Source organism: Sarcophilus harrisii, chromosome 4, assembly GCF_902635505.1.
Source record: "Sarcophilus harrisii chromosome 4, mSarHar1.11, whole genome shotgun sequence".
NCBI classification, from domain to species: Eukaryota; Metazoa; Chordata; class Mammalia; order Dasyuromorphia; family Dasyuridae; genus Sarcophilus; species Sarcophilus harrisii.
In genome coordinates this window covers 61,474,914-61,499,013 of record NC_045429.1, presented here as the reverse complement: position 1 = coordinate 61,499,013, position 24,100 = coordinate 61,474,914, and the positions used below count along the sequence as shown (strand labels likewise).

General features: G+C 36.4%; 2 protein-coding genes across 6 annotated transcripts in view; one reads left to right on the top strand and one right to left on the bottom strand.

The window, feature by feature from the left end:
• Positions 1-11,726, bottom strand: part of DARS2 (aspartyl-tRNA synthetase 2, mitochondrial) — a 28,387-nt gene extending 16,661 nt beyond the window's left edge. Inside the window, exons 1-8 of one of the 4 annotated variants that reach the window (XM_023501789.2) lie at positions 11,281-11,726; positions 10,894-11,067; positions 8,853-8,952; positions 7,000-7,066; positions 6,256-6,357; positions 4,589-4,684; positions 2,202-2,325; positions 1,214-1,260 (exon numbers count right to left, since the gene is read on the bottom strand). In XM_023501789.2, the coding sequence (XP_023357557.1) occupies positions 1,214-1,260; positions 2,202-2,325; positions 4,589-4,684; positions 6,256-6,357; positions 7,000-7,066; positions 8,853-8,952; positions 10,894-11,017 (660 nt within the window). In that variant the 5' untranslated portion in view covers positions 11,018-11,067; positions 11,281-11,726. Of the gene's footprint in view, positions 1-1,213; positions 1,261-2,201; positions 2,326-4,588; positions 4,685-6,255; positions 6,358-6,999; positions 7,067-8,852; positions 8,953-10,893 lie in introns of all 4 variants that reach the window. The other 3 variants (XM_023501791.2, XM_023501792.2, XM_003767449.4) reach the window with 3 other exon arrangements.
• Positions 11,727-12,106: 380 nt separating this feature from the next.
• The window catches only part of CENPL (centromere protein L), a 32,656-nt gene continuing 20,662 nt past the window's right edge, over positions 12,107-24,100 (top strand). The window contains exon 1 of one of the 2 annotated variants that reach the window (XM_031936913.1): positions 12,107-12,189. The gene's annotated coding sequence lies outside the window, so the exon portion shown is untranslated. Of the gene's footprint in view, positions 12,190-13,015; positions 13,210-24,100 lie in introns of those variants that run through there. The other variant, XM_031936914.1, reaches the window with a different exon arrangement.

The window sequence follows — 24,100 nt, the reverse complement described above, 5'->3', positions numbered from 1 at the left end:
TGTGCGAACATACTCGAGTTTGGTACCACAGTATCCTTCTTGGACTCTTCAGATGAAAGATAACTAACTGTAAGAGTATGAAGAGTTATCTCAAATCTTTCTCAATTCCTTACTGATTAACATCAGTTCAGAACTAAGAAACATGAAAATAAAACAAAAAAGTTGGACCCAATTTGGTGATCTCATCTGCTCCCATGAGTTCAATTATTATCTTAGCATTACATACACACATACCCCATGCACATATAGCCTGAATTTTTCTTGTACCTTAGTTACATATCCAGTTGCCTGCTACATTGCCACCAATTTTTTCTAGGTGCTTCAAACTCGGCATTCTCAAATTTTTCTCCTCAAATTCTTTCCTCTTCCAAACATCCCTATCTCTGCTTAGGGGAGAGCCCTATTTATAGTCACATGGGCTGATAATCTTGCCATCAATCAGTCTTCCCTCTTTCTCTTCTCTTGAGAGTTTTGCTTGTTGAACTTTATTGATTCTAGCACCATACCACCTTGTGCCTTTGCTCCCTCTTTATCCTGGTTCACCTCCTTTTCAATTTCCACCTGCACTATTATAATAGCTGCCTAATTCATACTCCTTGCTTCCAGTCTTTCACTTCTCCAATCCATTCCCCACAAAGTTGTCAAAATCATCTTCTGAAGGCACAATTCTGATAGTATCACTCCCAAACTCAAAAAATCATTTTTTTCTGGGCACAAATATAATTTCAGAGTTGAACTCTATATTCTTGTTCCTAACTCATTTTTCTTGATTTGTTTCACTCTTCTTCACCTGAAACTTGATCTACCACCTCCTGCCTGTCTCTAATGCTTAGAATACACTCTTCTCCTTAGAAGGCTTTTGTCCTTTAAGGCTCAGCTCACATGACCTTTGGAGGTGAAGCTGTTCTTCAGGCTCTAGGCTGCTGGTGTTCATTATCTTTCTGATTTACCTAGTATGGTAACTTATGAACTTTTGGTATGAATTTATCTGTGTATGTGTGGTACCACCCCAGTAGAAGGTAAATTCCTTAAGGGAAAGAACTGTTTTATTTCTGTTTTTCCAACTCTAGGGCCTGGAACAGCTCCTGGCAAGGGACAGGAGTTAATACTTGTTGAGTCAAATTGAAGTCAGGAGAAAAACAAAATGGCAAAAATTTCCGGAAACAGATATTAAAGAGAAACTATCAGAAAACAGAGTAAGGAATATACATACCCCTGGAGTTTTCTTGAATAATGTTGGTGTTTCAATATCCACAAATCCTAAAAGAAGAACATCAATTTTTTCTTTAGTCAACTAAGAAGCTCAGAATAAAATACATCATCTCTGAGGCTATTCCTAGAATCCCTAGAAACCCATTATGGCTGATGGATACCATCTAGTTTATTAATCTCAGTTTCCACAAATACTAAGAAGTAGGTTTTAGGGATTTGGTAAATCTTATCTTTCTCTAATACCTTCAACTTTAACATAAAACAATTTATAAGCTATTTATAATTCCTTATCTCCTGTTGCTGTTCAGTTTTCTGAATGTTATAAGAATACTAAAGATCACAAAATATATAAATGAAAATTAGAAGAATTCTCCTAGGCAGCTACCAAATAGTTATTGTAACTACAAGATGGTTAAAGAAAACGGACCATATGGAATGGGAAGGCTAAGCAGCACTACTTCACTTGCCTAAAGTAACATTCAATTCCAGACGCTCTGATACCACAGCCTATTCCATTTTTACTCTATTATGCCATTTCCCTTTTTGTCATACTTTAAGTCTCGTAGCCTCAGTTAGCTTAGCTACAAAATAGGAGTAATAATTATCTTATAAAACTGTGACATAAGCCTTAATAAGCAGAACATGAGTTATAATTACCTTATAAGATTATGACATAAGCCTTAATGAGCAATATAATCATGAGCTATAATTATTTATTTTCCCAAGTTTGTTTAAGCTGAAGATTTGATAAGCATACCTGTTGTTTTTGTCATTTCAATTTGATATTAATTAACCACCAATCATAAAGGAGACATGTTTGAATCGCTAACTAGACTTCTAGATTCATTTTTTTGGTAAAAATACTCTGAAAATAACCATTATTTTACTTATAGCGTAAACACTGACTCATAGGTACTAAGCAGATGAGCACATTTCACTAAACAAAAGATGCTGAAGCACTTAAAGGAACATTTGGGCATTGTTCTCACCATGTAGATTACAGAGGTATTCCCGCATTTTCATGACGATCTGAGATCTCAGTCTTAGGTTATACTGCATTTGGGAACTACGTAAGTCTAAGTAGCGATACTTCATACGAAGAGCTTCTGTTTTCTAAACAAGTTTTAAAAAAATGATTATATAGTCTTAAAAAAATTTCTCTCTACAAAATATTTTTAAACAAATATTAAAAGATATAATTTTTCAGATGCAATTTTTTTCTAAAAATTTAGCACTATCTTTAATTTTTATCATACAATTCATTGGCATTTATATATCTAGTCCTAATATGTTGTCACTCTAGTTCTTAATACAGAAAGGGTGCAGTGTGATTGTTAACCTTTTCATATTCATCAAAAGGGAGAAGGCACAATCTTAGTTCTAAACATTTCCATAGATCAGTTTCTGATTTAAACTTTAGGTTCTTCACCCTTGAATGAAATTAGTCTGCTTTGATAAATGTCACTAAACATGTCGCTTCTAATCTTTAGCTCAATTTTGAACTTAATCCACAAACACATCAACTAAAAATTTATTCCTAAGCACAGGATTCTCTGAAAAGGATAAATTGTGGGGCAAAGAAAATAGAGAGGGAAGAGCTAATATGCAAATACTAGCAGTAAAATTTACTGATCAAATAGTTAGGGAAATGTCAAATCTTTATACTATACCACTGCTGGTCTGGGAGCAAGGAGGCCAATTGGGAGGTTGCTGTATATCTAGAAAAGAAGTGATGAGGGCCTGAACTAGGATAGTGGCTATGTGAGTGGAAGCAATGGGACAGATAAAAGAGAATTGGTAAGAGAACTAAGAAGACTAAATAATGATTAAATATGTAGGAAAGAGAAAAACTAAGGATCAGGTGAGACTTCAAAGTTGCAAAACTGGAAGACTGAAAGAATGACAGTATTCTCATCAGAAATACAAAAGCCTAATATATAGGCTTTCCATATATATGGAATATAATGAGTTCCATTTTGAAGAAGAGGATGGTATAGCATTCTCAAGTAGTTAGTAATTCCATACATGAGATTAGAGTTTTATACACATATCTGAAGTCATCTCTATAATGCTAATGACTGCACCCACAGGAACTAATAGAATAGCAAGAGTATACACAGAGAAGAGAGGGGAGGGCAGGATTTCAGGGATACTCATATTTAATAGGAAGATGACTCAGCAAAGGAAACCAAAGTATGATCAAATAGGAGGAAACCTTAAAGGATGCTACAGAAGCCAAGGGAATGATCAAAGTTAAGCAGAACAACTGAGATAAAGCCATCAGACTGAATAATTAGGAAACTGCAGGTAATCTTGGAAAAAGCAGTTTTAGATAGTAAGACTCATAAAGGAAGTAAAAGAGGCCACAGGAAAAACAACTTTTTCTAAGGGATTTGGCTGTGAAATGGAGAAGATTTTATACATATATATAAGATTGTCTCATATACATGTTTCTGGGTGCATACACACACTTGTACAGACACACATATCTATATATCAACCCATACACACACATATATAAATGACTTTAGCTTGAAAGGATGGAAGAATCAAGTGAAATAGTCTAAAAAGACAGAGAAACCTGGGTGTTCCTGTTGATGGTGAAGTAGGAACTAGAAGATAAAAAGATCCTCAAGATGAAAGGAAGGCGAATGACTGAGGAAGCAAGCTCCTGGAGGAGATAGCACCGTGTGGAATAACGGTAGCAGAAAGGATGTCTCGGTCAGATGAGGTCATCTCTTTCAGAGAGACTGGATCCAAAGACAAAAGAATGAGTGAAAATATATGGGAGTTTCGAGGTGTGGGATACTCTGGTAGACACCTCAGGTAGATAGATGTGTAACAGGGCAATGCTTCCTACCTGCTAACATAGTGATTTTTGGAGGTACAGTTTATTTTTCCTTCAGCAGAAAGCATCCTAAATTATGGTGGTCATGCCTGATCTTCAAGTGTTCTAAAGTCAAATGAGCACGAAGTGCCATATGTGCTCTAAAAGACTGTAACCACTGCTTTCATGCCAGACGCAAATTTGCTCCCGAGATTAAAAACAATCACAGGAAGATGGCATAGACTGACAGTGACAGACTATCAAAAGTAACAAACCATCCCTCAAAGCAGATATTTAGAATGTATGATAGTGAAATATTAATCTACCTTACAGCATAAAAAGTATGCTTACAGCTATTTGAGGATAGTTTATAGAGAAGATATAAACAAAGGAAATTTAAGCTGTCTTTATCCATAAAATGTTTTGATTTCACTGTCTGGAAATCAATCTATTCTTTAATAGTTCCTATTGATGTTCTACCATTCTTTGATAATATCAACATTACCTAGAAACTATATGAAAAAAAAAAAAAAAAAAAAGAGTAGTAACCTTTATAAAGTCCTTAATTTCAAAGGGCAACTTCTTGCAAGGATTCAAAAGTTCAGCTGTTTTCACTTTGATTTCAATTTCACCTGTTGGCATTTTCTAAAAAAGAGAAGAAATATCTATTTTTAAAACCACACATTAAGGCATAGGACTTTAAATCTCTCAAAGAAAATCTGAGGGGATTTTAATAGCTCCTTATTAGAATATACTCTAGAGCAGGGGTCCTCAAACTATGGCCCGTGAGCCAGATAAGGCAGCTGAGGACAATTATCCCCCTCACCCAGGGCTATGAAGTTTCTTTATTTAAAGGCCCACAAAACAAAGTTTTTGTTTTTACTATAATCCATCCTCCAACAGTCTGAGGGACAGTGAACTGGCCCCCTATTTAAAAAGTTTGAGGACCCCTGCTCTAGAGTATCTGCTCATTGTTAAAAGGAAAATTGACTTTTTTTTTAATTTAAAATTTTTTTCTTTCTTTTTTTTCTTTATTTTCAACACATATTGCTTTATGAATCATGTTTGGAGAGAAAAATCAGAGCAAAAGGGAAAACTCCATGGGAGAGAAAAAAAAAAGTAGAAAAAAGAAGTGGACATAGCATGTGTTAATTTACATTCAGTCTCCTTAGGTCTTTTTCTGGATGCAGATGACATTTTCTGTTCAAATTCTATTAGGCAAATTGAATCCAGCAATTTAAGATATACTTTTTTGCTCTCACCTATGTTTAGTGAAAAATGATTCCAGCTTTTGTTGCTTTTCCAGATTTAATTTAAATTTAAGTTTAATAGATTTAATTTCCAGATAAATACATGTTCTACTTTCATTTTCATCCACACAAAAGCACGTGTTTGTGTGCACAGGCATTTATTATGTACATGAAATTTGAAAATAATTATCATGTACTAAAGGACAAATGTATGTATTAAATTCAATTGGATAAGCATTTAAGTGACTACTATGTGCCAGCACTGTGCCAGGGATACAAGAAGAGGCAAAAGACTGTTTCTGCCCTCAAGAAGCTTACAATTTAATAAACGAAACATGATGTAAATAAATATATACAAAGCACGTTGTAATATTTTATGTAGACTTCTTTAAAAAAATTTGCCAATGGTTATCTGTTTATGTGCTATATTTCCCTAGAATGTGAGCTTCTTGAGGGAAGGGACTATTTTAAATTTTGACTTTGTATCTCTAGAACTCAGCACAGTGTATTACACAAAACAAGTGCTTAATAAATGCATGCTGGTGCTACATAATTATGAGAAACCACATAAACAAACATGCAGAAAGGGATTATTTTTAACCTAGTCTTGCAACTTAATCAATCCTGGGAACTGCCAATCAAGAACTCTCATTAAGTGATTTGCTTAGCATCGTAAAGCCAAGTTGGTACTTGACCTAATCTTTCTGACTCCAAAGTCAAACCCTATCATCCCCTATGTCAAACTACTTCTCATTGAGATTAGGCATGATAAAACTTTCCAATTTTAGTGCTGTTATAGTAGAATCAATAACCACAACTACATGAGCTCACATGTACACATATACAAATACACATATACATGTGTATAGCATATACATATAGACATGCACATATAAAAAACAACGTGAAACATATTTCTAATCCCACTTATATGAAATTTACATAGACAATTTTTGAAATACTAACTGGATTTTCCTGCCCTGGAGGCCGCGAGATAACAGTTCCAGTAACCTGAACAACAGATTCTATGGGAGCTTCACATAATACTTTCTTCACAGAGGTAGCTGACTACAGGAAGAAAAAAAATAGTTACCAGAAAGGCATTTTCAAGGTCATCAATGTAATTCTTAGAAAAGTTTGGGTGTTTTATAAATCAGGTGTCAAGAATCTCAAATAATGTTATTGTCTTTAACTTTAAGGCTCATACTAAATATTAAAAAGCTTTTTTTATCATTAAAGTTTCTTATAACAAGGGAAGTAAAAATCTCAGTCAAGAGTTTCTTAAATTTTCCTTTTAGGAAAGGAAGTGAAAAGCAGTAGATTAGCCTTTTGAAACCAGAGTCCATGTATTTTGTATGAAAATGCTTCCATGATTATTAGTGTTAGGGGAATTCAATCCAACAGCAATAATAGGAATTTAATATGGCTGATGGAAGACAATCTAATGTCACTAAGCTCATCCTGGATCCCTTAGAAGATGTAAACAAATGCTATTTTTCCCTCAGGAGTATAACACTTAAGAGCTAGTAGGCAAAGTAGAAACCAATGCCATCCTGCTGACTTGGTGACAAAATGTCAATACTTTAAATTAATCCATACAAGCTGAGATCAAAGCTGTAGCCACACTTGACTAACTTTCCTTCCTGGCACTGAGTCTCCCCCTTCTGACTCCCCCCCAACCCCCCAAATAAAAAGACCTTTGTCTATTACCTCATCTTGGGGAATGACGACTTGAATGAGTCCATGGAAGTCTCTCAGGATCAGGAAAAGGCTTTGCCTATTTCATAAAGAATAAATGCTTTAAAAAAAAAAAATGAACTTTTGAGGGTAGAGCTTAGATAAAAATGAAAGCAGAGAGGATTCTCAAATATGTTTTTCATAAAAATTGTGCACTTTTCACTAGCTATGCCAATATATTTAACTGCAGTGTTAAATATAGAGATAGGTACTGGATCCATGACTCATTAATATAGTGAACTCCTAGGTGAGAGAACTTTTGTTCCCAATGCAGTTTGGCACCTTTTTTATAACTTAAAGAAGGTGGCTTAGAGGATACTTATATTAAATGTATTGCTCAGGATCATACAACCAATACGTATCTAAGGTAGGACTTTGAGTCCAGGGTTTTTAGGCTTCAAGATCAGCTCTCTACAGAATCTACTAAAATTTAAAAAAAAAAAAAAATTTCATTTTTTTAAATTTATTGGGAAGAAATGCAATTATTAATATTTGGAACAGTTACACAGATGTTTTTCCTATGCCAAAAAATAACCTTCAAAGCACTATTTTCTCAGGATGGATATTGCCCTCTTTTTGAGTTATTTTCTTTATCAGATAATGGCTCTAGCCTTCTAGTTTAATTCCCTCATCAGATCGATGAGAAGACTAGGGCCAAGAGAACATAAGCATATAATTCAAAGTCCCATCAGGAACAGCCAAGGCAGAATATGAGTCCTCTGACTTTATATGAGTCTTTCCTTTTATCATGCTATATTTTATGTTTTTTTAGTGTGAATTATGTCATCAGTGTTAGGATAATTCTTAGAACTGCACAAATAAAGTATTTGGGATAAATGGCTTGGTCTTTAAAAAATGTTAACATGGGGTATTTGTGTAAATCAATGTTACAAGGACTCTTAACATTAGTATTACTGCTGCATAGGTAACATTTGTTTTTTTTTTTTCAGATCAGTTTTAAATATTTTCATAGCTTTCAACCTGGCTTTAGTGAATGACATTCTTGTGTTAAGATCAGACTTTCAAACTAAATTTAGAGTAAGACAAACTCCTTTTAAATACCTCTCGGTACCTGAATTTTGGTCATGGTGGCCAGAAGGGTAAAGTTTGACCCAATGATAAATCTCAGTGTTTTTCCAATTAGTGTCATGACTAGAAGGTTAAAAAAGATTTAGTCCTGGGCACTTAAACAGATGCTATTAGTATCTTGGCTTATTATCTAGGGGAGGGGGTGGGGGGGTAAGAGGTAAAAAATTGGAACAAGAGGTTTGGCAATTGTTAATGCTGTAAAGTTACCCATGCATATATCCTGTAAATAAAAGGCTATTAAATAAAAACCAAAAAAAGAAAAAAAAAGTATCTTGACTTATTACGTAGCTATTCCTTACAGATGTGACTAAAGTAGACTACAATCAAGCAGAAATAACATTAAAAAAAAAAAATTCCTATTATAATCTTTACTTTAAACTAAAAGCCACTATCAGGTAAAGGCTGTTAAGAAAGACCTCTTTAGATCTTAAGACACAAATACTAAAAACACTCTGGGGACATTTTCACTCTGAGTAAACTGCAGGAAGTCACCAACTCTTTTCACTCTTCCAGCTGCCCTGAAGGTCCATGGAGTCCTCAGACTGAGATGAGGAGCCTAATGATTTATCTAATCTGGCCCTTTCATTTTCTTTCTTAGTTGTAACTGAGGATCAAAGAATTCCTTGAGATCCTATGCAGTTTTGGTCAGAGGGGCTAAGACTTGAATGTAGGGCCCATGTCTACAAATTGAGTGCACTTGCCACTTCACCACACTCAAACACCTTAATTCACTTTACCTTCTGTATTGAATCCATCCACACAAGGTGACATCTTGGCCCAAGTGAGAGGAACGCAATTCTCCACAAGTATTAGTCCGAACAACAAAACTATTGAAATCTATTAAATGAAAAAGTTAATGGAATTACATATCAATCTAAAAAATGTGAGCTTCCTTCTTAAATGAGTTTGTATTTATATTCAAATGCTTTAAACAAAGGATCACAAACCAATACCAAGATATTCTGTTCTACATATAAACTTTTAAAACACCTATTTCATCAATCTCAGTCTCATCAAAGGATGCAACCCTTATGTGATTTAGTAGACAATCTTTGAGACCTTATATGGAAGGTCAGCATCTTGTGATCAATCTATTAGTGAGCCCCTCTGAATCTGACTAGTTTTCACACTATATCTATATATCTATATAGGATCCAGGATATATTATTAATATTATATAACATATATAATATTAATAATATATAATTATATATATATGTGTGTGTGTAGGATATATATATCTATATAGGATCCAGGATATATTATATAATATATAATTATATTATATTTGTTATATAGGATATATATATATCTTATAGGATCAGGATAATTATATTATATAACATATATAATATTAATAATATATAATTATATATATATGTGTGTGTGTAGGATATATATATCTATATAGGATCCAGGATATATTATATAATATATAATTATATATATATGTGCGTGTGTATATAGGATATATATATATCTCTATAGGATCCAGGATATATTATATATCATTAATATTATATAACATATATAATATTAATAATATATAATTATATATATGTGTGTGTGTGTGTGTATAGGATATATATATCTATATAGGATCCAGGATATATTATATATTATATAATAATATATATATGTGCGTGTGTATATAGGATATATATATATCTATATAGGATCCAGGATATATTATATATTATTAATATTATATAACATATATAATATTAATAATATAAAATATAATATATAATTATATATATATGTGTGTGTGTATATAGGATATATATATATCTATATAGGATCCAGGATATATTATATATTATTAATATTATATAACATATATAATATTAATAATATATAATATAATATATAATTATATATATATGTGTGTGTGTATATAGGATATATATATATCTATATAGGATCCAGGATATATTATATATTATTAATATTATATAACATATATAATATTAATAATATATAATATAATATATAATTATATATATATGTGTGTGTGTATATAGGATATATATATATCTATATAGGATCCAGGATATATTATATATTATTAATATTATATAACATATATAATATTAATAATATATAATATAATATATAATTATATATATATGTGTGTGTGTATATAGGATATATATATATCTATATAGGATCCAGGATATATTATATATTATTAATATTATATAACATATATAATATTAATCATATATAATATAATATATAATTATATATATGTGTGTGTATGTATGTATATATATATGTATGTATATACATATGTGTATATATATATACACACACATTTTTTTTGGCCAAGCCTATGGATCCAGGAAAGGACCCTCAGAAATCCTGTGTCCCAAGCCTCTTCCTAGAAGAGGAATAGATTGTTGCCTTTGATGACTTTTAGCTGGTCTTTTGACATCCTGCCTGACAAAACTTTTCAGGAGCAAGAAACAATTCAGTGAAAAGGATATACATGTATATACACATATACGCTCATATATCTAAGTTTCTATACGGGCACCCTAAACCTCAGCGCAGTTTTTCAAAGGCTAACGCTGTGCACCTCACATCTCGGCGCTGTTTTAAGCTTGAAAGAAGCTTTTCAAGCCTTTAACAGAAGCTTAAAAGGGCACTAAGACGCTGGAGATCCCGTATCAAACAGACGGCCACCAGACTGATGTAGCCCCCTGATGAAGCCTCGGCGGGGCGCGTGACCCCAGGCAGACCCCCCGCAGGTAAGCCGAGCCAGCCCAGCTTCACCTGAGATTCTCCTTGGCGCGCTCAGTGTCAGGCGGCGGGCCGGGGAGCCCAGAAGAGGGGCTGTCCCTCGGAGAGGTCTTGCCCAGCTCCGGTGCATCAGGCAGAGTCCCCAGGGGAAAGGCATGCTGGAGTTGCAGGCAGAGGTGGCTGCCGGGAAGGCCTTCTGGGGTCAGGCTTGGAGAAACAAAGTGGAACATTTAGGAAAAACACAACCCATTCTTACGGATCCCCTTTGGGCGCCCCTGGGTCCGGAGAATAACAGCTGTCGGAAGTCCTGCACGCGCGGGCAGACTGGTGAGCAGATACGTGGGAAGGTGGGGCGCCCGTGCACACAGTGTGCAGGGAGGTGGGGCGGAATCAGTCCCCCGGAGGCCACAAAGCACAAACCTACGACGTTTGCCTAAAAACGTGCCCTGCGTCCGTTCGGGCCTGCACCAGGCTCAGGGGGAGCTCAGGCGCTGGGTTCGAGGCTCCCCTCCTTCCGCCAGAGATAAGAAACGCCTTTATTGAGCGCCGCCTGCATGCGCGGCTCTGGGCCCGGAGGAGCTTACGTTCCGAGGCCAGACGAGGTTCACTGAGCGGGAAGAGAGCGCGGAGACCACCGGGTGCCCCGGCTCATTGTACTGAAGAGGGGTCTGGAGAAGGCAAACGGCTTGTCCAAGGTCACATACAGAGCATTCGTAGCAAGGAAACTAGAACCCACACCTTCGGCTTCCTTCTGGAGGGAGAATCTGGAAGGAAGCGACCCCGTCACCCAGACAAAGCCTCCCCCGCTTCCCTGCCGCCGGCTACCGCTCCCCGAGACTCTCCCCGCCTTGAGCCGCAGAGCCATCGTGCGCGTGGCGCGTGCGCCGTGCCGGCGTATTACGTCATTTCCCGAGCGCCGCGAGCCGTCACAGCCGCCATGTTGTCTGTGGGCGGAGGCCGCGAGAAGCGGGCGGAGCGCACGGCTTCCCGGGCAAAGCCAACGGTCTCTAGACCGCTGGAGGTTATCCCGGAGAGCAGGCCGGCTCTAAATTGGGGTAGGAGGAGTAGCCTGCGTCAAAACTGGTTACGTCGTTCGCCTTGGCAAGTGGGAAAGATGGAGGCGGAGCTGGCTCCCCGAAGGCTAAGGGGGGAAAGTCGGTGGTTACCGCGGAGGCGGAGCCTGTAGGCCGGCCGCGCAGCCCGTCGGGAAACAATTTTAAACTGGGGCGGGGCCTCGCTGGGAAAATGCCGCTGACCCGCCGGACCTGAGGCGTTGCGCTTCGCGGGGCGAACCGGCGCCGGGGTCGCCCTGCCTCCGGGGAGTGGAAGGTGAGACTGCCCCGGCGGCGCGGGCGGCGGCGGCGGGGGCGGGGGCGGCGGCGGCGGGGGCGGGGGCTGCGGCCCGTGGCTCTCCCCGGCCTTTCTGCTGCCCGAGCTCTCGGGGGCGGGGGCCGGGTGTCGGAGGGACCGCTCCTCTCCCGGGGTGACGGGCACCTGCGGTGGGGAGCCGCGTGCGGCTGCGGCCGAGAGCCTGTCGTTACCCTTTTCGTCGGGATTTCCGCTCCCTGACAGCCGCCTGAGGGGGATGACAGCTGGCAGAAAGTGGTTCTGGGTCCCGCCCTCGCTTCTGATTTGTGGCTTTCCTCCCTCCCTCCTTCCCTCCTCCTAGCTTTCTTTTCCGCACCTAACTAGGGCCTGGAACCTTGCAGGTTCTTCGTTAGTTCTGGCCAAGGACTCTTTCCCAGCTCCCTCCCTTTGTCTCCGAGGCTATCCGGGTAGCCCTGGGCACCCCAGCCCTGATTGCCCACGTCACAGCTGTGGGTGATCATCCGCTAGGGCTGCAGTGAGAGCCTCTTTCTTGCCCGGCCCCGCCCCCTCCTCCCTCTCCTCCTTTTCCCACTTCTCCTCCTCCTTTTCCCACTTCTCCTCCTTTTCCCACTTCTCCTCCTCCTTTTCCCACTTCTTCTTTTCCCACTTCTCCTCCTCCTCCTTTTCCCACTTCTTCTCCTTTTCCCACTTCTTCTTTTCCCACTTCTCCTCCTCCTTTTCCCACTTCTTCTTTTCCCACTTCTCCTCCTCCTCCTTTTCCCACTTCTCCTCCTCCTCCCACTTCTCCTTTTCCCACTTCTCCTCCTCCTCCTTTTCCCACTTCTTCTTTTCCCACTTCTCCTCCTTTTCCCACTTCTCCTTCCTCGGTGCTTCTCCCCTCTCTTCTCACTCTAGTCTGTCTTTCTCATTCCCCACACCGTTTTTCCCAACCTGAACCCGACTGAAAGTTCAGTCCACTCCCCCAATACAGTTCTTCTCACCGTCTCACTTGGTCTCTTTTCCACGCCTGTCTGTGAGGAGGTATCTCTCACCTAGGCACCATAGGAGACCCTTCCTGTCCTGCCCCACACCCCGCTGCTAGTTCTTTGATTAACTCCTATGGCCTTGTAGTTGCATATTTTTTGCACAGACTTCACATTTACCTGCTTTCTCCTTTTGACAATGTATGGTCCTTTAAATGGGTCTCATATTAAATTTTTGTCTTTGTATCCCTAGCACCAAGGACAGTGTTTGGCTTTAAAAGACTGTCAGCCTAAAGCAGGTCTACTTTCCCAGTCATGCATGGCTCTCCTCCCTACTAGCTTGTGTGTGTGTGTGTGTGTGTGTGTGTGTCCCTTCATTTCCTTTGAGCAATAAAGCATTTATTAAGTACTTGCTATGCACATAGCATTGTGCTAAGAACTGGAGATAGACACTTCCTGCTCTCAAGAACTCAAATTCTAACAGGGAGAATGACCAGCTCTAAGTCATATCCCTCCACTACTACCATCCTACTCTTACTTCTCCTACTCCTCCTTTTTCCTTTCCTTCCTTTCCTCCTCTTTCTCTGACCTTCATGAAAAGTTCCTGATCCACCCTTTCAACAATTGTTATCAATATGATCTCCTTTATTGTAATAGATAAATAGGTTTAAGTTAGATCATAGAACTCTTGTCATCTTTAACAGGTTATAAGCCATCTCCAATCTCCACACCTTTGCCCAGGCAGTCCCTCCTCCTCCTAATGTACCCTCTGCTCACTCCTGCCTCTTAGAATCACTATCTTCCTCTAAAGCTAGGTATTACCACTACCTCCTACAAGAGCCTTTCCTTGCAAAGCAGATGTTAATGCAGCATTAATGCAATTTCTTTTGATAAAATCATAACAATTTTTCATTTTAAATTTATTTTCTTGTGCCAAAGATTTTGGTGGCAATAACTTTATTTACTAGATCTTAAATAGCAATAACTACAGTCACAAGTCCCAGGCTGTATCTCCATTGGTGATAACATGGAATGTCATTCTTTCCCCCATATACATTCATTAAATTTTTAGCCATCCTTTAAAGCCCAATTCAAATTTTATCTTCTCTGAATTCCTCCAGACATTAATAGCTTTTCCTGCTTTCCTTGGATTTTACATAGCACTATTTATTTCTTTAATGTACATGTATATTTAAAATTTTTTATTGTAACTTGATGAACACCAACCAACATAAATATTTTAATACACAAAGAACAGAAAGAATAATGTATATAAAATTGTATATCTCCATTTCTTGTTTTTATTTTTTAAAGTGTATACTAAATTCAGTGCTGTCTTACTTATCAGTAGCCCTCTAAACTTCCTCCTGTTCACTTCTGTGCATTTAAAAAATGCTTTATTTTTTTCCCTTTCTTTTCACATTGTTACCATTATTCCCTTCTCTATTTTCTCCTATTCACAAAAGGGAAATTTAAAAAAGCTTTCCCTTGTAATAGTGTTGCATAGTCAAGGAAAACAAATTTATACATTGCCTATGGACAAAATATGATGTGAATATTTAATTTGATTCCAGGACCTTTTAAAAAATATATTTTATTTTTCCAAATACATGCATAGATAGGTTTCAACATTCACCTTTGCAAAACCTTGTGTTCCAAATTTTTCTCCTTGTCCTCCCCAACCCAAGACAGCAAGTAATACAATATAGGTTAAATGTGCAGTTCTTTTAATTATATTTCTATATTTGTCATGCACAAGAAATATCAAATCAAAAGGGAAAAACACTGGAAAGGGAAAAAAAACAAACAAGAACAATAACAAAAAAATGGTGAAATTACTATGCTTTGATCCACATCTAGTCTCCGTAGTTCTTTCTCTGGGTGTGGATGGCACTTTCCATCACGAGTCTATTAGAGTTGCCTTGAATCATCTCATTATTGAGAAGAGCCAAATCTATCATAGGTTTTCATCACATAATCTTGTTAATGTGTCCAATGTTCTCTTGGTTCTACAAACGTCACTCAACATCAGTTCATGTAAATCTTTGCAGGCTTTTCTGAAATAAGCCTGCTTATCATTTCTTATAGAACAATAATCCATTATATTCATACCATAACTTATTTAGTTGTTCCCCAAATGGGGACACTAAAACAGTAATGCATTTTTTACATATTCAACGATTATACTTATATATATATATATATATATATATATATATATATATATATGTACATATTATATATACAGAAATAAACACATATCTATCTTCCCCAATTGTAGGGCATCCACTCAATTTCCGGTTCTTTTCCACTACTAAAAGAGCTGCTACCAACATTTCTGCACATATGGGTCCTTTTCATTTTTTTTTTATGATCTTTTTGGGATACAAATGCAACAGAGGCACTACTGGATTTCAAAGGATATGCATAGGTATACAAAAGAGTATGCAGAGGTATAGAGGTATACAAAGGTATAGTCCTTTGGGCATGATTTCAAATTGCTCTCCAAAATCACTTCACAATTCCACCAATAATGCATTAGTGTCCCAGTTTGCCCATGCCCTCTCCTACATTTATCCTCTTTTCCTGTCATCTTAGCCAATCTTAAGAGATGTGTAGTGGTACCTCAGAATTGTCTTAATTTGCATTTCTGTTATCAATAGTGATATTTATTTATTTATTTAAATAACTTTTCATTGACAGAACCCATGCCGGGGTAATTTTTTACAACATTAGCCCTTGCATTCACTTCTGTTCCGATTTTTCCCCTCCCTCCCTCCACCCTCTCCCCCAGATGGCAAGCAGTCCTATACATGTTAAATAGATTACAGTAAATCTTGGATACAATATATGTGTGCAGAACCGAACAGTTTTCTTGTTGCTCAGGGAGAATTGGATTTAGAAGGTATAAATAACCTGGGAAGAAGAACAAAAATGCAAGCAGTTTACATTCATTTCCTAGTGTTCTTTCTTTGGGTGTAGCTGCTTCTGTCCATCCTTGATCAATTGAAACTAAGTTAGATCTTGTCTTTGTTGAAGAAATCCACTTCCATCAGAATACATCCTCATACAGTATCGTTGTTGACGTATATAATGATTTCCTGGTTCTGCTCATTTCGCTCAGCATCAGTTCATGTAAGTCTCGCCAATCCTCTCTGTATTCGTCCTGCTGGTCATTTCTTACAGAACAATAATATTCCATAACATTCATATACCACAATTTACTCAACCATTCTCCAATTGATCAGCATCCATTCATTTTCCAGCTTCTGGCCACTACAAATAGGGCTGCCACAAACATTTTGGCACATACAGGTCCCTTTCCCTTTTTTAGTATCTCTTTGGGGTATAAGCCCAGTAGAAACACTGCTGGATCAAAGGGTATGCACAGTTTGATAACTTTTTGGGCATAATTCCAGATTGCTCTCCAGAATGGCTGGATGTGTTCACAATTCCACCAACAATGTATCAGTGTCCCAGTTTTCTCACATCCCAGCCAACATTCTGCATTATCTTTCCCTGTCATTCTGGCCAATCTGACAGGTGTATAGTGGTATCTCAGAGTTGTCTTAATTTGCATTTCTCTGATCAATAGTGATTTGAAACACTCTTTCATATGAGTAGTAATAGTTTTAATTTCATCATCTGAAAATTGTATGTTCATATCCTTTGACCATTTATCAATTGGAGAATGGCTTGATTTCTTATAAATTAGAGTCAATTCTCTATATATTTTGGAAATGCAGACTGTAAAAATGTTTTCCCAGTTTATTGTTTCCATTCTAATCTTGCCTGCATTAGTTTTGTTTGTACAAAAACTTTTCAATTTGATATAATCAAAATTTTCAATTTTGTAGTCAATAGTGATCTCTAGTTCTTCTTTGGTCATAAATTCCTTCCTCTTCCACAGGTCTGAGAGGTAAACTATCCTGTGCTCTTCCAATTTATTTATGATCTCATTCTTTATGCCTAGATTATGAACCCATTTTGACTTTATCTTGGTGTACGGTGTTAAGTGTGGGTCAATGCCTAGTTTCTGACATACTAATTTCCAATTTTCCCAGCAATTTTTGTCAAATAATGCATTCTTATCCCCAAAACTGGGGTCTTTGGGTTTGTCAAACACTAGATAATTAAAGTTATTGGCTCTTTTGTCCTTTGAACCTAACCTATTCCATTGATCAACTAGTCTTCAATAGTGATATTTAGAGCATTTTTTCATGTGACCGTAGATGGCTTTAATTTCTTCACCTGAAAATTGTTCATATTTTTTGACCATTTATTAATTGGGGAATGGCTTCTAGTCTCACAAATTTGAGTCAGTTTCTCTGTATTTTAGAAATGAGATCTTTATCAGAAACCCTGACTGAAATTTTTTCCCAGCTTTCTACTTCCCTTCTAATCATGGCTGCAGTGGTTTTTGCTTTTGTGAAATCTTTTTAATTTAATCAAAATTATCCATTTTGCATTTCATGATGTTCTCTAGTTCTTCTTTGGTCATAAATTCCTCCCTTCTCCACAGATTTGAGAGGTGGATTATCTCTTGTTCCCCTGTTTATAGTATCATCCTTTATGTCTAAAACATGAATCCATTTTGACCTTATTTTGGTTTAGGATATTAGATGCTGATTAATGCTTAGTTTCTGCCATACTATTTTTAGTTTTTCCAGTAATTTTTTGTCAAAGAGTGAGTTCATATTCTAGGAGCTGGGGTCTTTGCATTTATCAAACACTAGATTATTATAGTCATTGACTAGTGTCATGTAAACCAACCTATTCCATTGATCCATCTATACTGATCCTTCTAGCCAGTACCAAAAGATTTTAATGACTGCTATTTTACAATATAGTTTTAGGTCCCAGGAGCATTTGTGAAATGTTTATTATGTGCAAGGGACAGTATTAGGCTAGGGATACAAAGATTCACTAAGCCAAACATTTTTTCCCCCTCTTCTTCCCTTCCTCCCTCCTTTTAACAATCTTTTTTTTTTTTTTAAATTAAGTTCTAAATTCTCTCTCACCCCTTCCTCACCCATTAAGAAGGTAAGCAATATAGTATTAATTATAAAGGTTAAATTATGCAAAAACAAAAAACAAAACAAAAAAACAAACCAAAAAAACAAAAATGAGAAGCAAGAAAAAAAAAGTGAAATTAAAATGTTTTAGTCTGAAGCCAGTGTCTTAGCTGTTCTTTCCTTGGAAGGAAATAGCTTCCTCCTTCCCCCCAGCGTGTATACTTTGGAATTTTGGGGCTATCTCCAGTCATCCTGATCTATATTGTGCCACTAAACCCAGATGGCTCTAGTGGAGAAAGTGAGATTGGAGACTCTGCACAGCCCTCCCTCAGTTAAATCCAATTCACTTGCAAGTCATGACATCACCTTCCTGATGTCATGGTCCCATTTGAGAACAAAGGACAAATAATAGCCTTGAAATGATCTTGGATCTTTTTCTTGATTGGAATAGCTAAATCTTTCACAGACGATCATTGTTACCATATTGCTGTAACTGTGTATAATGTTCTCATGATTCTTCTCATTTCATTTTGTATCATTTCACATAAGTCATCTCAGGTTTTTTTGACCCAATCCCCAGTCATTTCTCATAACACAATAATAATTTTGTCACAATCATATACCATAACTTGTTCAGCCATGTTCCAATTGATGAGCATCCCTCAATTTCCAATTTTTTGTTACCACAAAAAGAGGTGCTATGAAGGTTTTTTTCTTCTAAAATGGGTTCTCCCCCCCCCTCCCTTTTTTTTTTTCTTTTCTTTGCTCTCTTTGAGATACAGATCTACTAGTGATAATACTGTGTCAACCCTTTGGGCGTAGGTCCAAATTGTTTTTCAGAATGGTTGAACTAGTTCACAATTCCACCAATGTTATTTTAGTGTCCCAATTTTCTACATTCCTTCTAGCATATGTCATTTTTCTTTTCTGTTATGTTAGTCAACCTGATAGATGTCAAATGGTACCTCAGAATAGTTTTAATTTGTATTTAATCAGTAATGATATAGGGCATTTTTTTCATGTGATTGGTAGTTTTGATTTCTTTTAAAAACTTCCTTTCATATCCCTTGAAGATCTATCATTTGGAGAAAGGCTCTTATATTTATAAATTTGGCTCAGTTCCCTTCTTATTTGAGAAATAAGGCCTTTGTCAAAGAAACTTAGTATAAAACTCCCTCCCTCTCCTTCATTTCCTGCTTCTCCTCTGATTTTGGCTACATTGGTTTTGTTTGTGAAAAACATTTTTAATTTCATGTAATCAAGATTATTCTGTGAACTTCCCTGATCTTCTCTGTCTCTTTTTTGGTCATAAACTCTTCCCTTATTCATAGATCTGACAAGTAAAATTTCATGCTCCTTTAATTATCACCTTTATGTCTAAGCTATTTGCCCATTTTGACTTTATTTTGGTATACAGTCTGTGAGATGTTGGTTTATATCTACTTTCTGTTGAACTGCTTTCCAATTTCCTGAGCAATTTTTGTTGAATTTCTTGCCCTAAAGGTTCGATCTTTGGGTTTATCAAACAGTAGATTTCTATGGTCATTTACTATTGATTATGTGAAACTAATCTATTCCACTGAACCACTACTTCATTTGTTAGTATCAGATTTTTGATGATTACTACTTTCTAATATAGTTTGAAATTTGATAAGTTCTCTTCATTTGCATTTTTATTTCATTGATTTCCTTAATATTTTTGACCTTTTGTTCTTCTACATGAATTTTTATTTTTCTAGCTCAGGAAAATGATTTTTTGGTAATTTAATTGGTATAGCACTGAAAAAATAAATTAATTTCTGTGAAATTGTCATTTTTATTGGCCCAGTCTCATCATAAACAATATTTCTCCAGTTGTATAGGTCTGTCTTCATTTATGTGAAAATAATGTGTTTTGTAATTGTGTTCATATAGTCCTTGAGTTTGTCTTGGCAGGTAGACTAATAGTAAGCATTTATTTATTTTCTGATGTTTGTCCTTATCTTTTGAGTACTTGTCAATAGGAGAATGGTTCTTATTCTTATAAATTTGAATCTGTTCCTCATGTATCTTGGAAATAAGATATTTATTAGAGAAATTTGTTAGAAGCTCTTTTTGAATTAGTAAAAGATGAAGACTAAATTTTTCTTTTTTTCTTTTTTTTTTTTCTATTAAAGCTTTTTATTTACAGAACATATGCATGGGTAATTTTTCAACACTGGCCTTTGCAAAACCTTCTGTTCCAAAATTTCCCCTCCTTTCCCCGACTCCCTCCCCAGATGGCAGGTAGTCCAATACATTAAATATGTTAAAATATATGTTAAATCCTACACACACACACACACACATATATTTATGCAGTTATCTTGATGCACAGGAAAAATCAGATCAAGAAGAAAGAAGAAAAAAACTGAGAAAGAAAACAAAATGCAAGCAAACAACAAGAGAGAGTGAAAATGCTATGTTGTGATCCACACTCAGTTCCCACTGTCTTCTCTGTGGGTGTAGATGGCTCTCTTCATCACTGAGCAAGTAGAACTGGTTTGAATCATCTCATTGTTGAAGAGAACCACGTGCATCAGAATTGATCGGGATATAGTCTTGTTGTTGTGTAGAATGATCTCTTGGTTCTGCTCATTTCACTTAGCATCAGTTCATGTAAGTCTCTCCAGGCTTCTCTGAAATCAGATGAAGACTAAAATTAATTGGAGAGTAGTTTAGCAAATTGTGACACATTAATGTAATGAAATATTATTGGGCATAAAAAGTGGTGAAAGGGACAGTTTTGGAAGGTTCTGGGAAGATTTGTATAAATGAGCAAAATCTGGAGAATAATCACTACAGTAACAACATTGTAAAGCTGGCCACCTTTTAAGATTTTAAGAACTAATAAATATAACGAACATGATTCCAGAGAATTGATGATGAAGTATGTTAATCTACTTTCTGACAGAAAGGTGATGCAGAATCCAAGATTTTGTTTTATTTGATTGTGTGTCATAAGCATTTTTTTCTTTTCTCAAAATTTTGGGGTAGTATAAAACAAAGAAAAATAAAAATATTTATTGAAAAAAGAAAATTAAAATACAAATGGGTGGGAATTTAGTCAATATAGCTTACTGAATCATAACTCCCCTGCAACACCTCAAAGAGAACAGGAGAGAGGAAAATGGAAAGACTTCCTGTTAAGATCGTCCTCAGAGGGAAACTAGCAGAACAAAGAAGCAAAAACTTATGAGTCTTCCAGAATAAAAAAAAATGCGGGGACATTGCTATAGGATTATACCTATAGAAGAGGGAATGGTCTAATGTGAGACCTTCCAGAGTAGTTAATGATCATAAGAAATATAGTGTGTATGAATGACCAAAAAGGGATTATGAAGAATCAGATATGACTGAAAAACAATCTTAACAAATTCTCTCCTTGTATTATTCTCTGTATAATATCCTTCTTGCAACACCTACCTGTTTGTTTCACTATTGAGTTTGATATAATTCTCTCTGTGTGTTATACCCTACTTAGTCTCCTGTATTCCAACCTCTCTTCTCTTTTTAAATGGAAGGTGCCTCGGTTTGTTTGATCATAATACTCTTTAGTACTTAAACATTTTCATTTTGATTGAAGCATTTTTTTCCTTGGGTCAAATGGTATGAATAGTCCTGCATAATTTGAATGTGTTGACTAAAACTAGTTTCCACCTTCTATAGAAGTAGCTTATCTTGTCTCTTGCTTGCCTATCCAGATTGCGTGGGTGTTGGAGTATGATGGACTTTTGGATGCTAGTTGAGCATGGAGCCTAGTAGATATAAGATCTAACACATGCTTCCTGGATGCTTTCTCCAGCATTCATCATCTTCTGTAGTGTTCAGAGTCTGGCTCTATTTAAGGTTTCTACTGGATTTGTGTAGTCCTGAACTAGACTGAATATCTTTAGTTTTCTTTTTCATTGTTCCTTGTATTATATTTTTAGAACTTTACTGGGGTGTTTGTGGGAGGCTTGGTTAGAAGACTAGGTCTAGAGCAAAACATTTATTTTGGTGTAGTAGTGCCTGCTGAGTGAGCCTTGTTAGGTAAGAAGGTGACCAAATTAAAAGGAAAGTTAAATACTGGCATTGGAATTTAGGTTTTATATTGACATTGCTTAAGATCTGTTATAGATTTGAAAAAAAATAGCAGAAAATTAGTTAGATAGCGTTATGAAGAATGTTTGGAGTAGGGAAGAGAATGAATTCAAAGAGAGTAGTAGTTAGATTATTGTAGTATCTAGGTTTGAAGTGATGTGGGCCTGGGCTAATTTAGTGATAGTGGCAATAGCAAAGAAGGGTTAATAGACATTTTAAAGGAAAAATTGAATTCCTAGGAGTTCCTGCGTGCTTATTCTAGGCACTGAGAAAGACAAAATATTCTTTGCCCTTAATCAAAAAATATAGTTATTGTATTTAAGGAATAAGAGAGAGGGATGAGTGATGATTAAATCTGTCAAACTCTTACATTCTCACAGAGAGTAATGATGCTACCGATGGTGGGCAGTTGATAAAGGGAGTTAGATTGGTAAATGAAAGGAGATAAATTCGGTTTTTGAGATTTTGAGTTTAAGTCCAATATATTTAAAGTTCCTCATTAAAAAAAAAATTTGCTTTGAATTTATTAAGCACTAAAACAAGAACTTTCTCATAAGTACAATAGAAAAAAAAAGATTCCACATGAAACAATTCTTTATTTCATTCTATTTGATTTTTTAAAAAAGTGCATAATGAATTCCACACTTTCAAAACTTTTGCTTATCTGTAGTTCCTTTTGAATATTCTTCTATTTTCTTCTGCACATTTTAATATTTCAATGGGCATCTTTATTTTTTGGCCAATTTTGATTGGTATCAATTCTGCAAGTATCTCTTCTTCTTTTTTTTACTTATGTGGTGCAGTTCCTAGGGAACATGTATCAATGGCCCTGAAGCTACCTGGCCTTGGAAGTAATGTAAGCAGAAATGAAATATTTATTTCCTCTATGTTATCTTGTCCCAGTTTACTTCATATGATCAGGATGCTATGGCTACGGACATTACTGGCTGTCAGATAATTCTTTACGCCATGATTAAAACCCATGGCTTTCTCACTTTTAAAGGATAATAACCTGTTGGTTAGTGATAACACAGTGTCTGAGACTGATGAGCAACAATAATGAGGTGCTTAAAGTTGACATAGGTATAGAATAAAATGGGGTGTTAGCCACTTGACCTAATGCTGTTTTAGGACTAAAAACACACCTCCGGAAGATTACCCCCATGAGCTCTCCCCAGAGAATTATGGATATTGCATTTGCATACAAAATCAGAACCAGACTATTCCTTAACTCCACTTCTAAGCCATAAAATTACTATGTCAATGACATGACGCACCTATTTTTTTTTCCTTATAAATTTATCTTCTTGCCCCTAGTTTTTGCTAGCATTTTTTGGAACTTAGCCCATTTTAATTGGCATTACAATTATAATAAATTTTGCTCCTTCACTTAAAGATGGGATCAAACCTGCAAATTCTTTTGAGATACTTCGTGATGCTGGTCTAGAATCCCAAACCTTTTTGGGGTCTCTTTGTATTACATTACAATATAATAATCAATTATATTTACAAACTGCAATTTGTTTAGTTAATTTAATTAACTAATGTAGTAATGTAAAGCATTTTCTTAGATTTTGATTGTTTTTCCTCCCTTCCCCTCTCCCTTTAGTTTTTTCTTCTCCCCTTTCAGAATCAGGAAATTTGTTTTACTTGCATCTGTTCCCACTCTGGGCAGCTTGTTGGCACAGTAGATAGAACATTAGGCTTGGAATCAGACTCATTTTCATGAATTCAAATCCAGCCTCAGATATTTATTAGCTGTGTTATTTTGCACAAATCAGTTAACCCTGTTTGCCTTTATTCATCATTTATAAAATGACCTGGAGAAGGAAA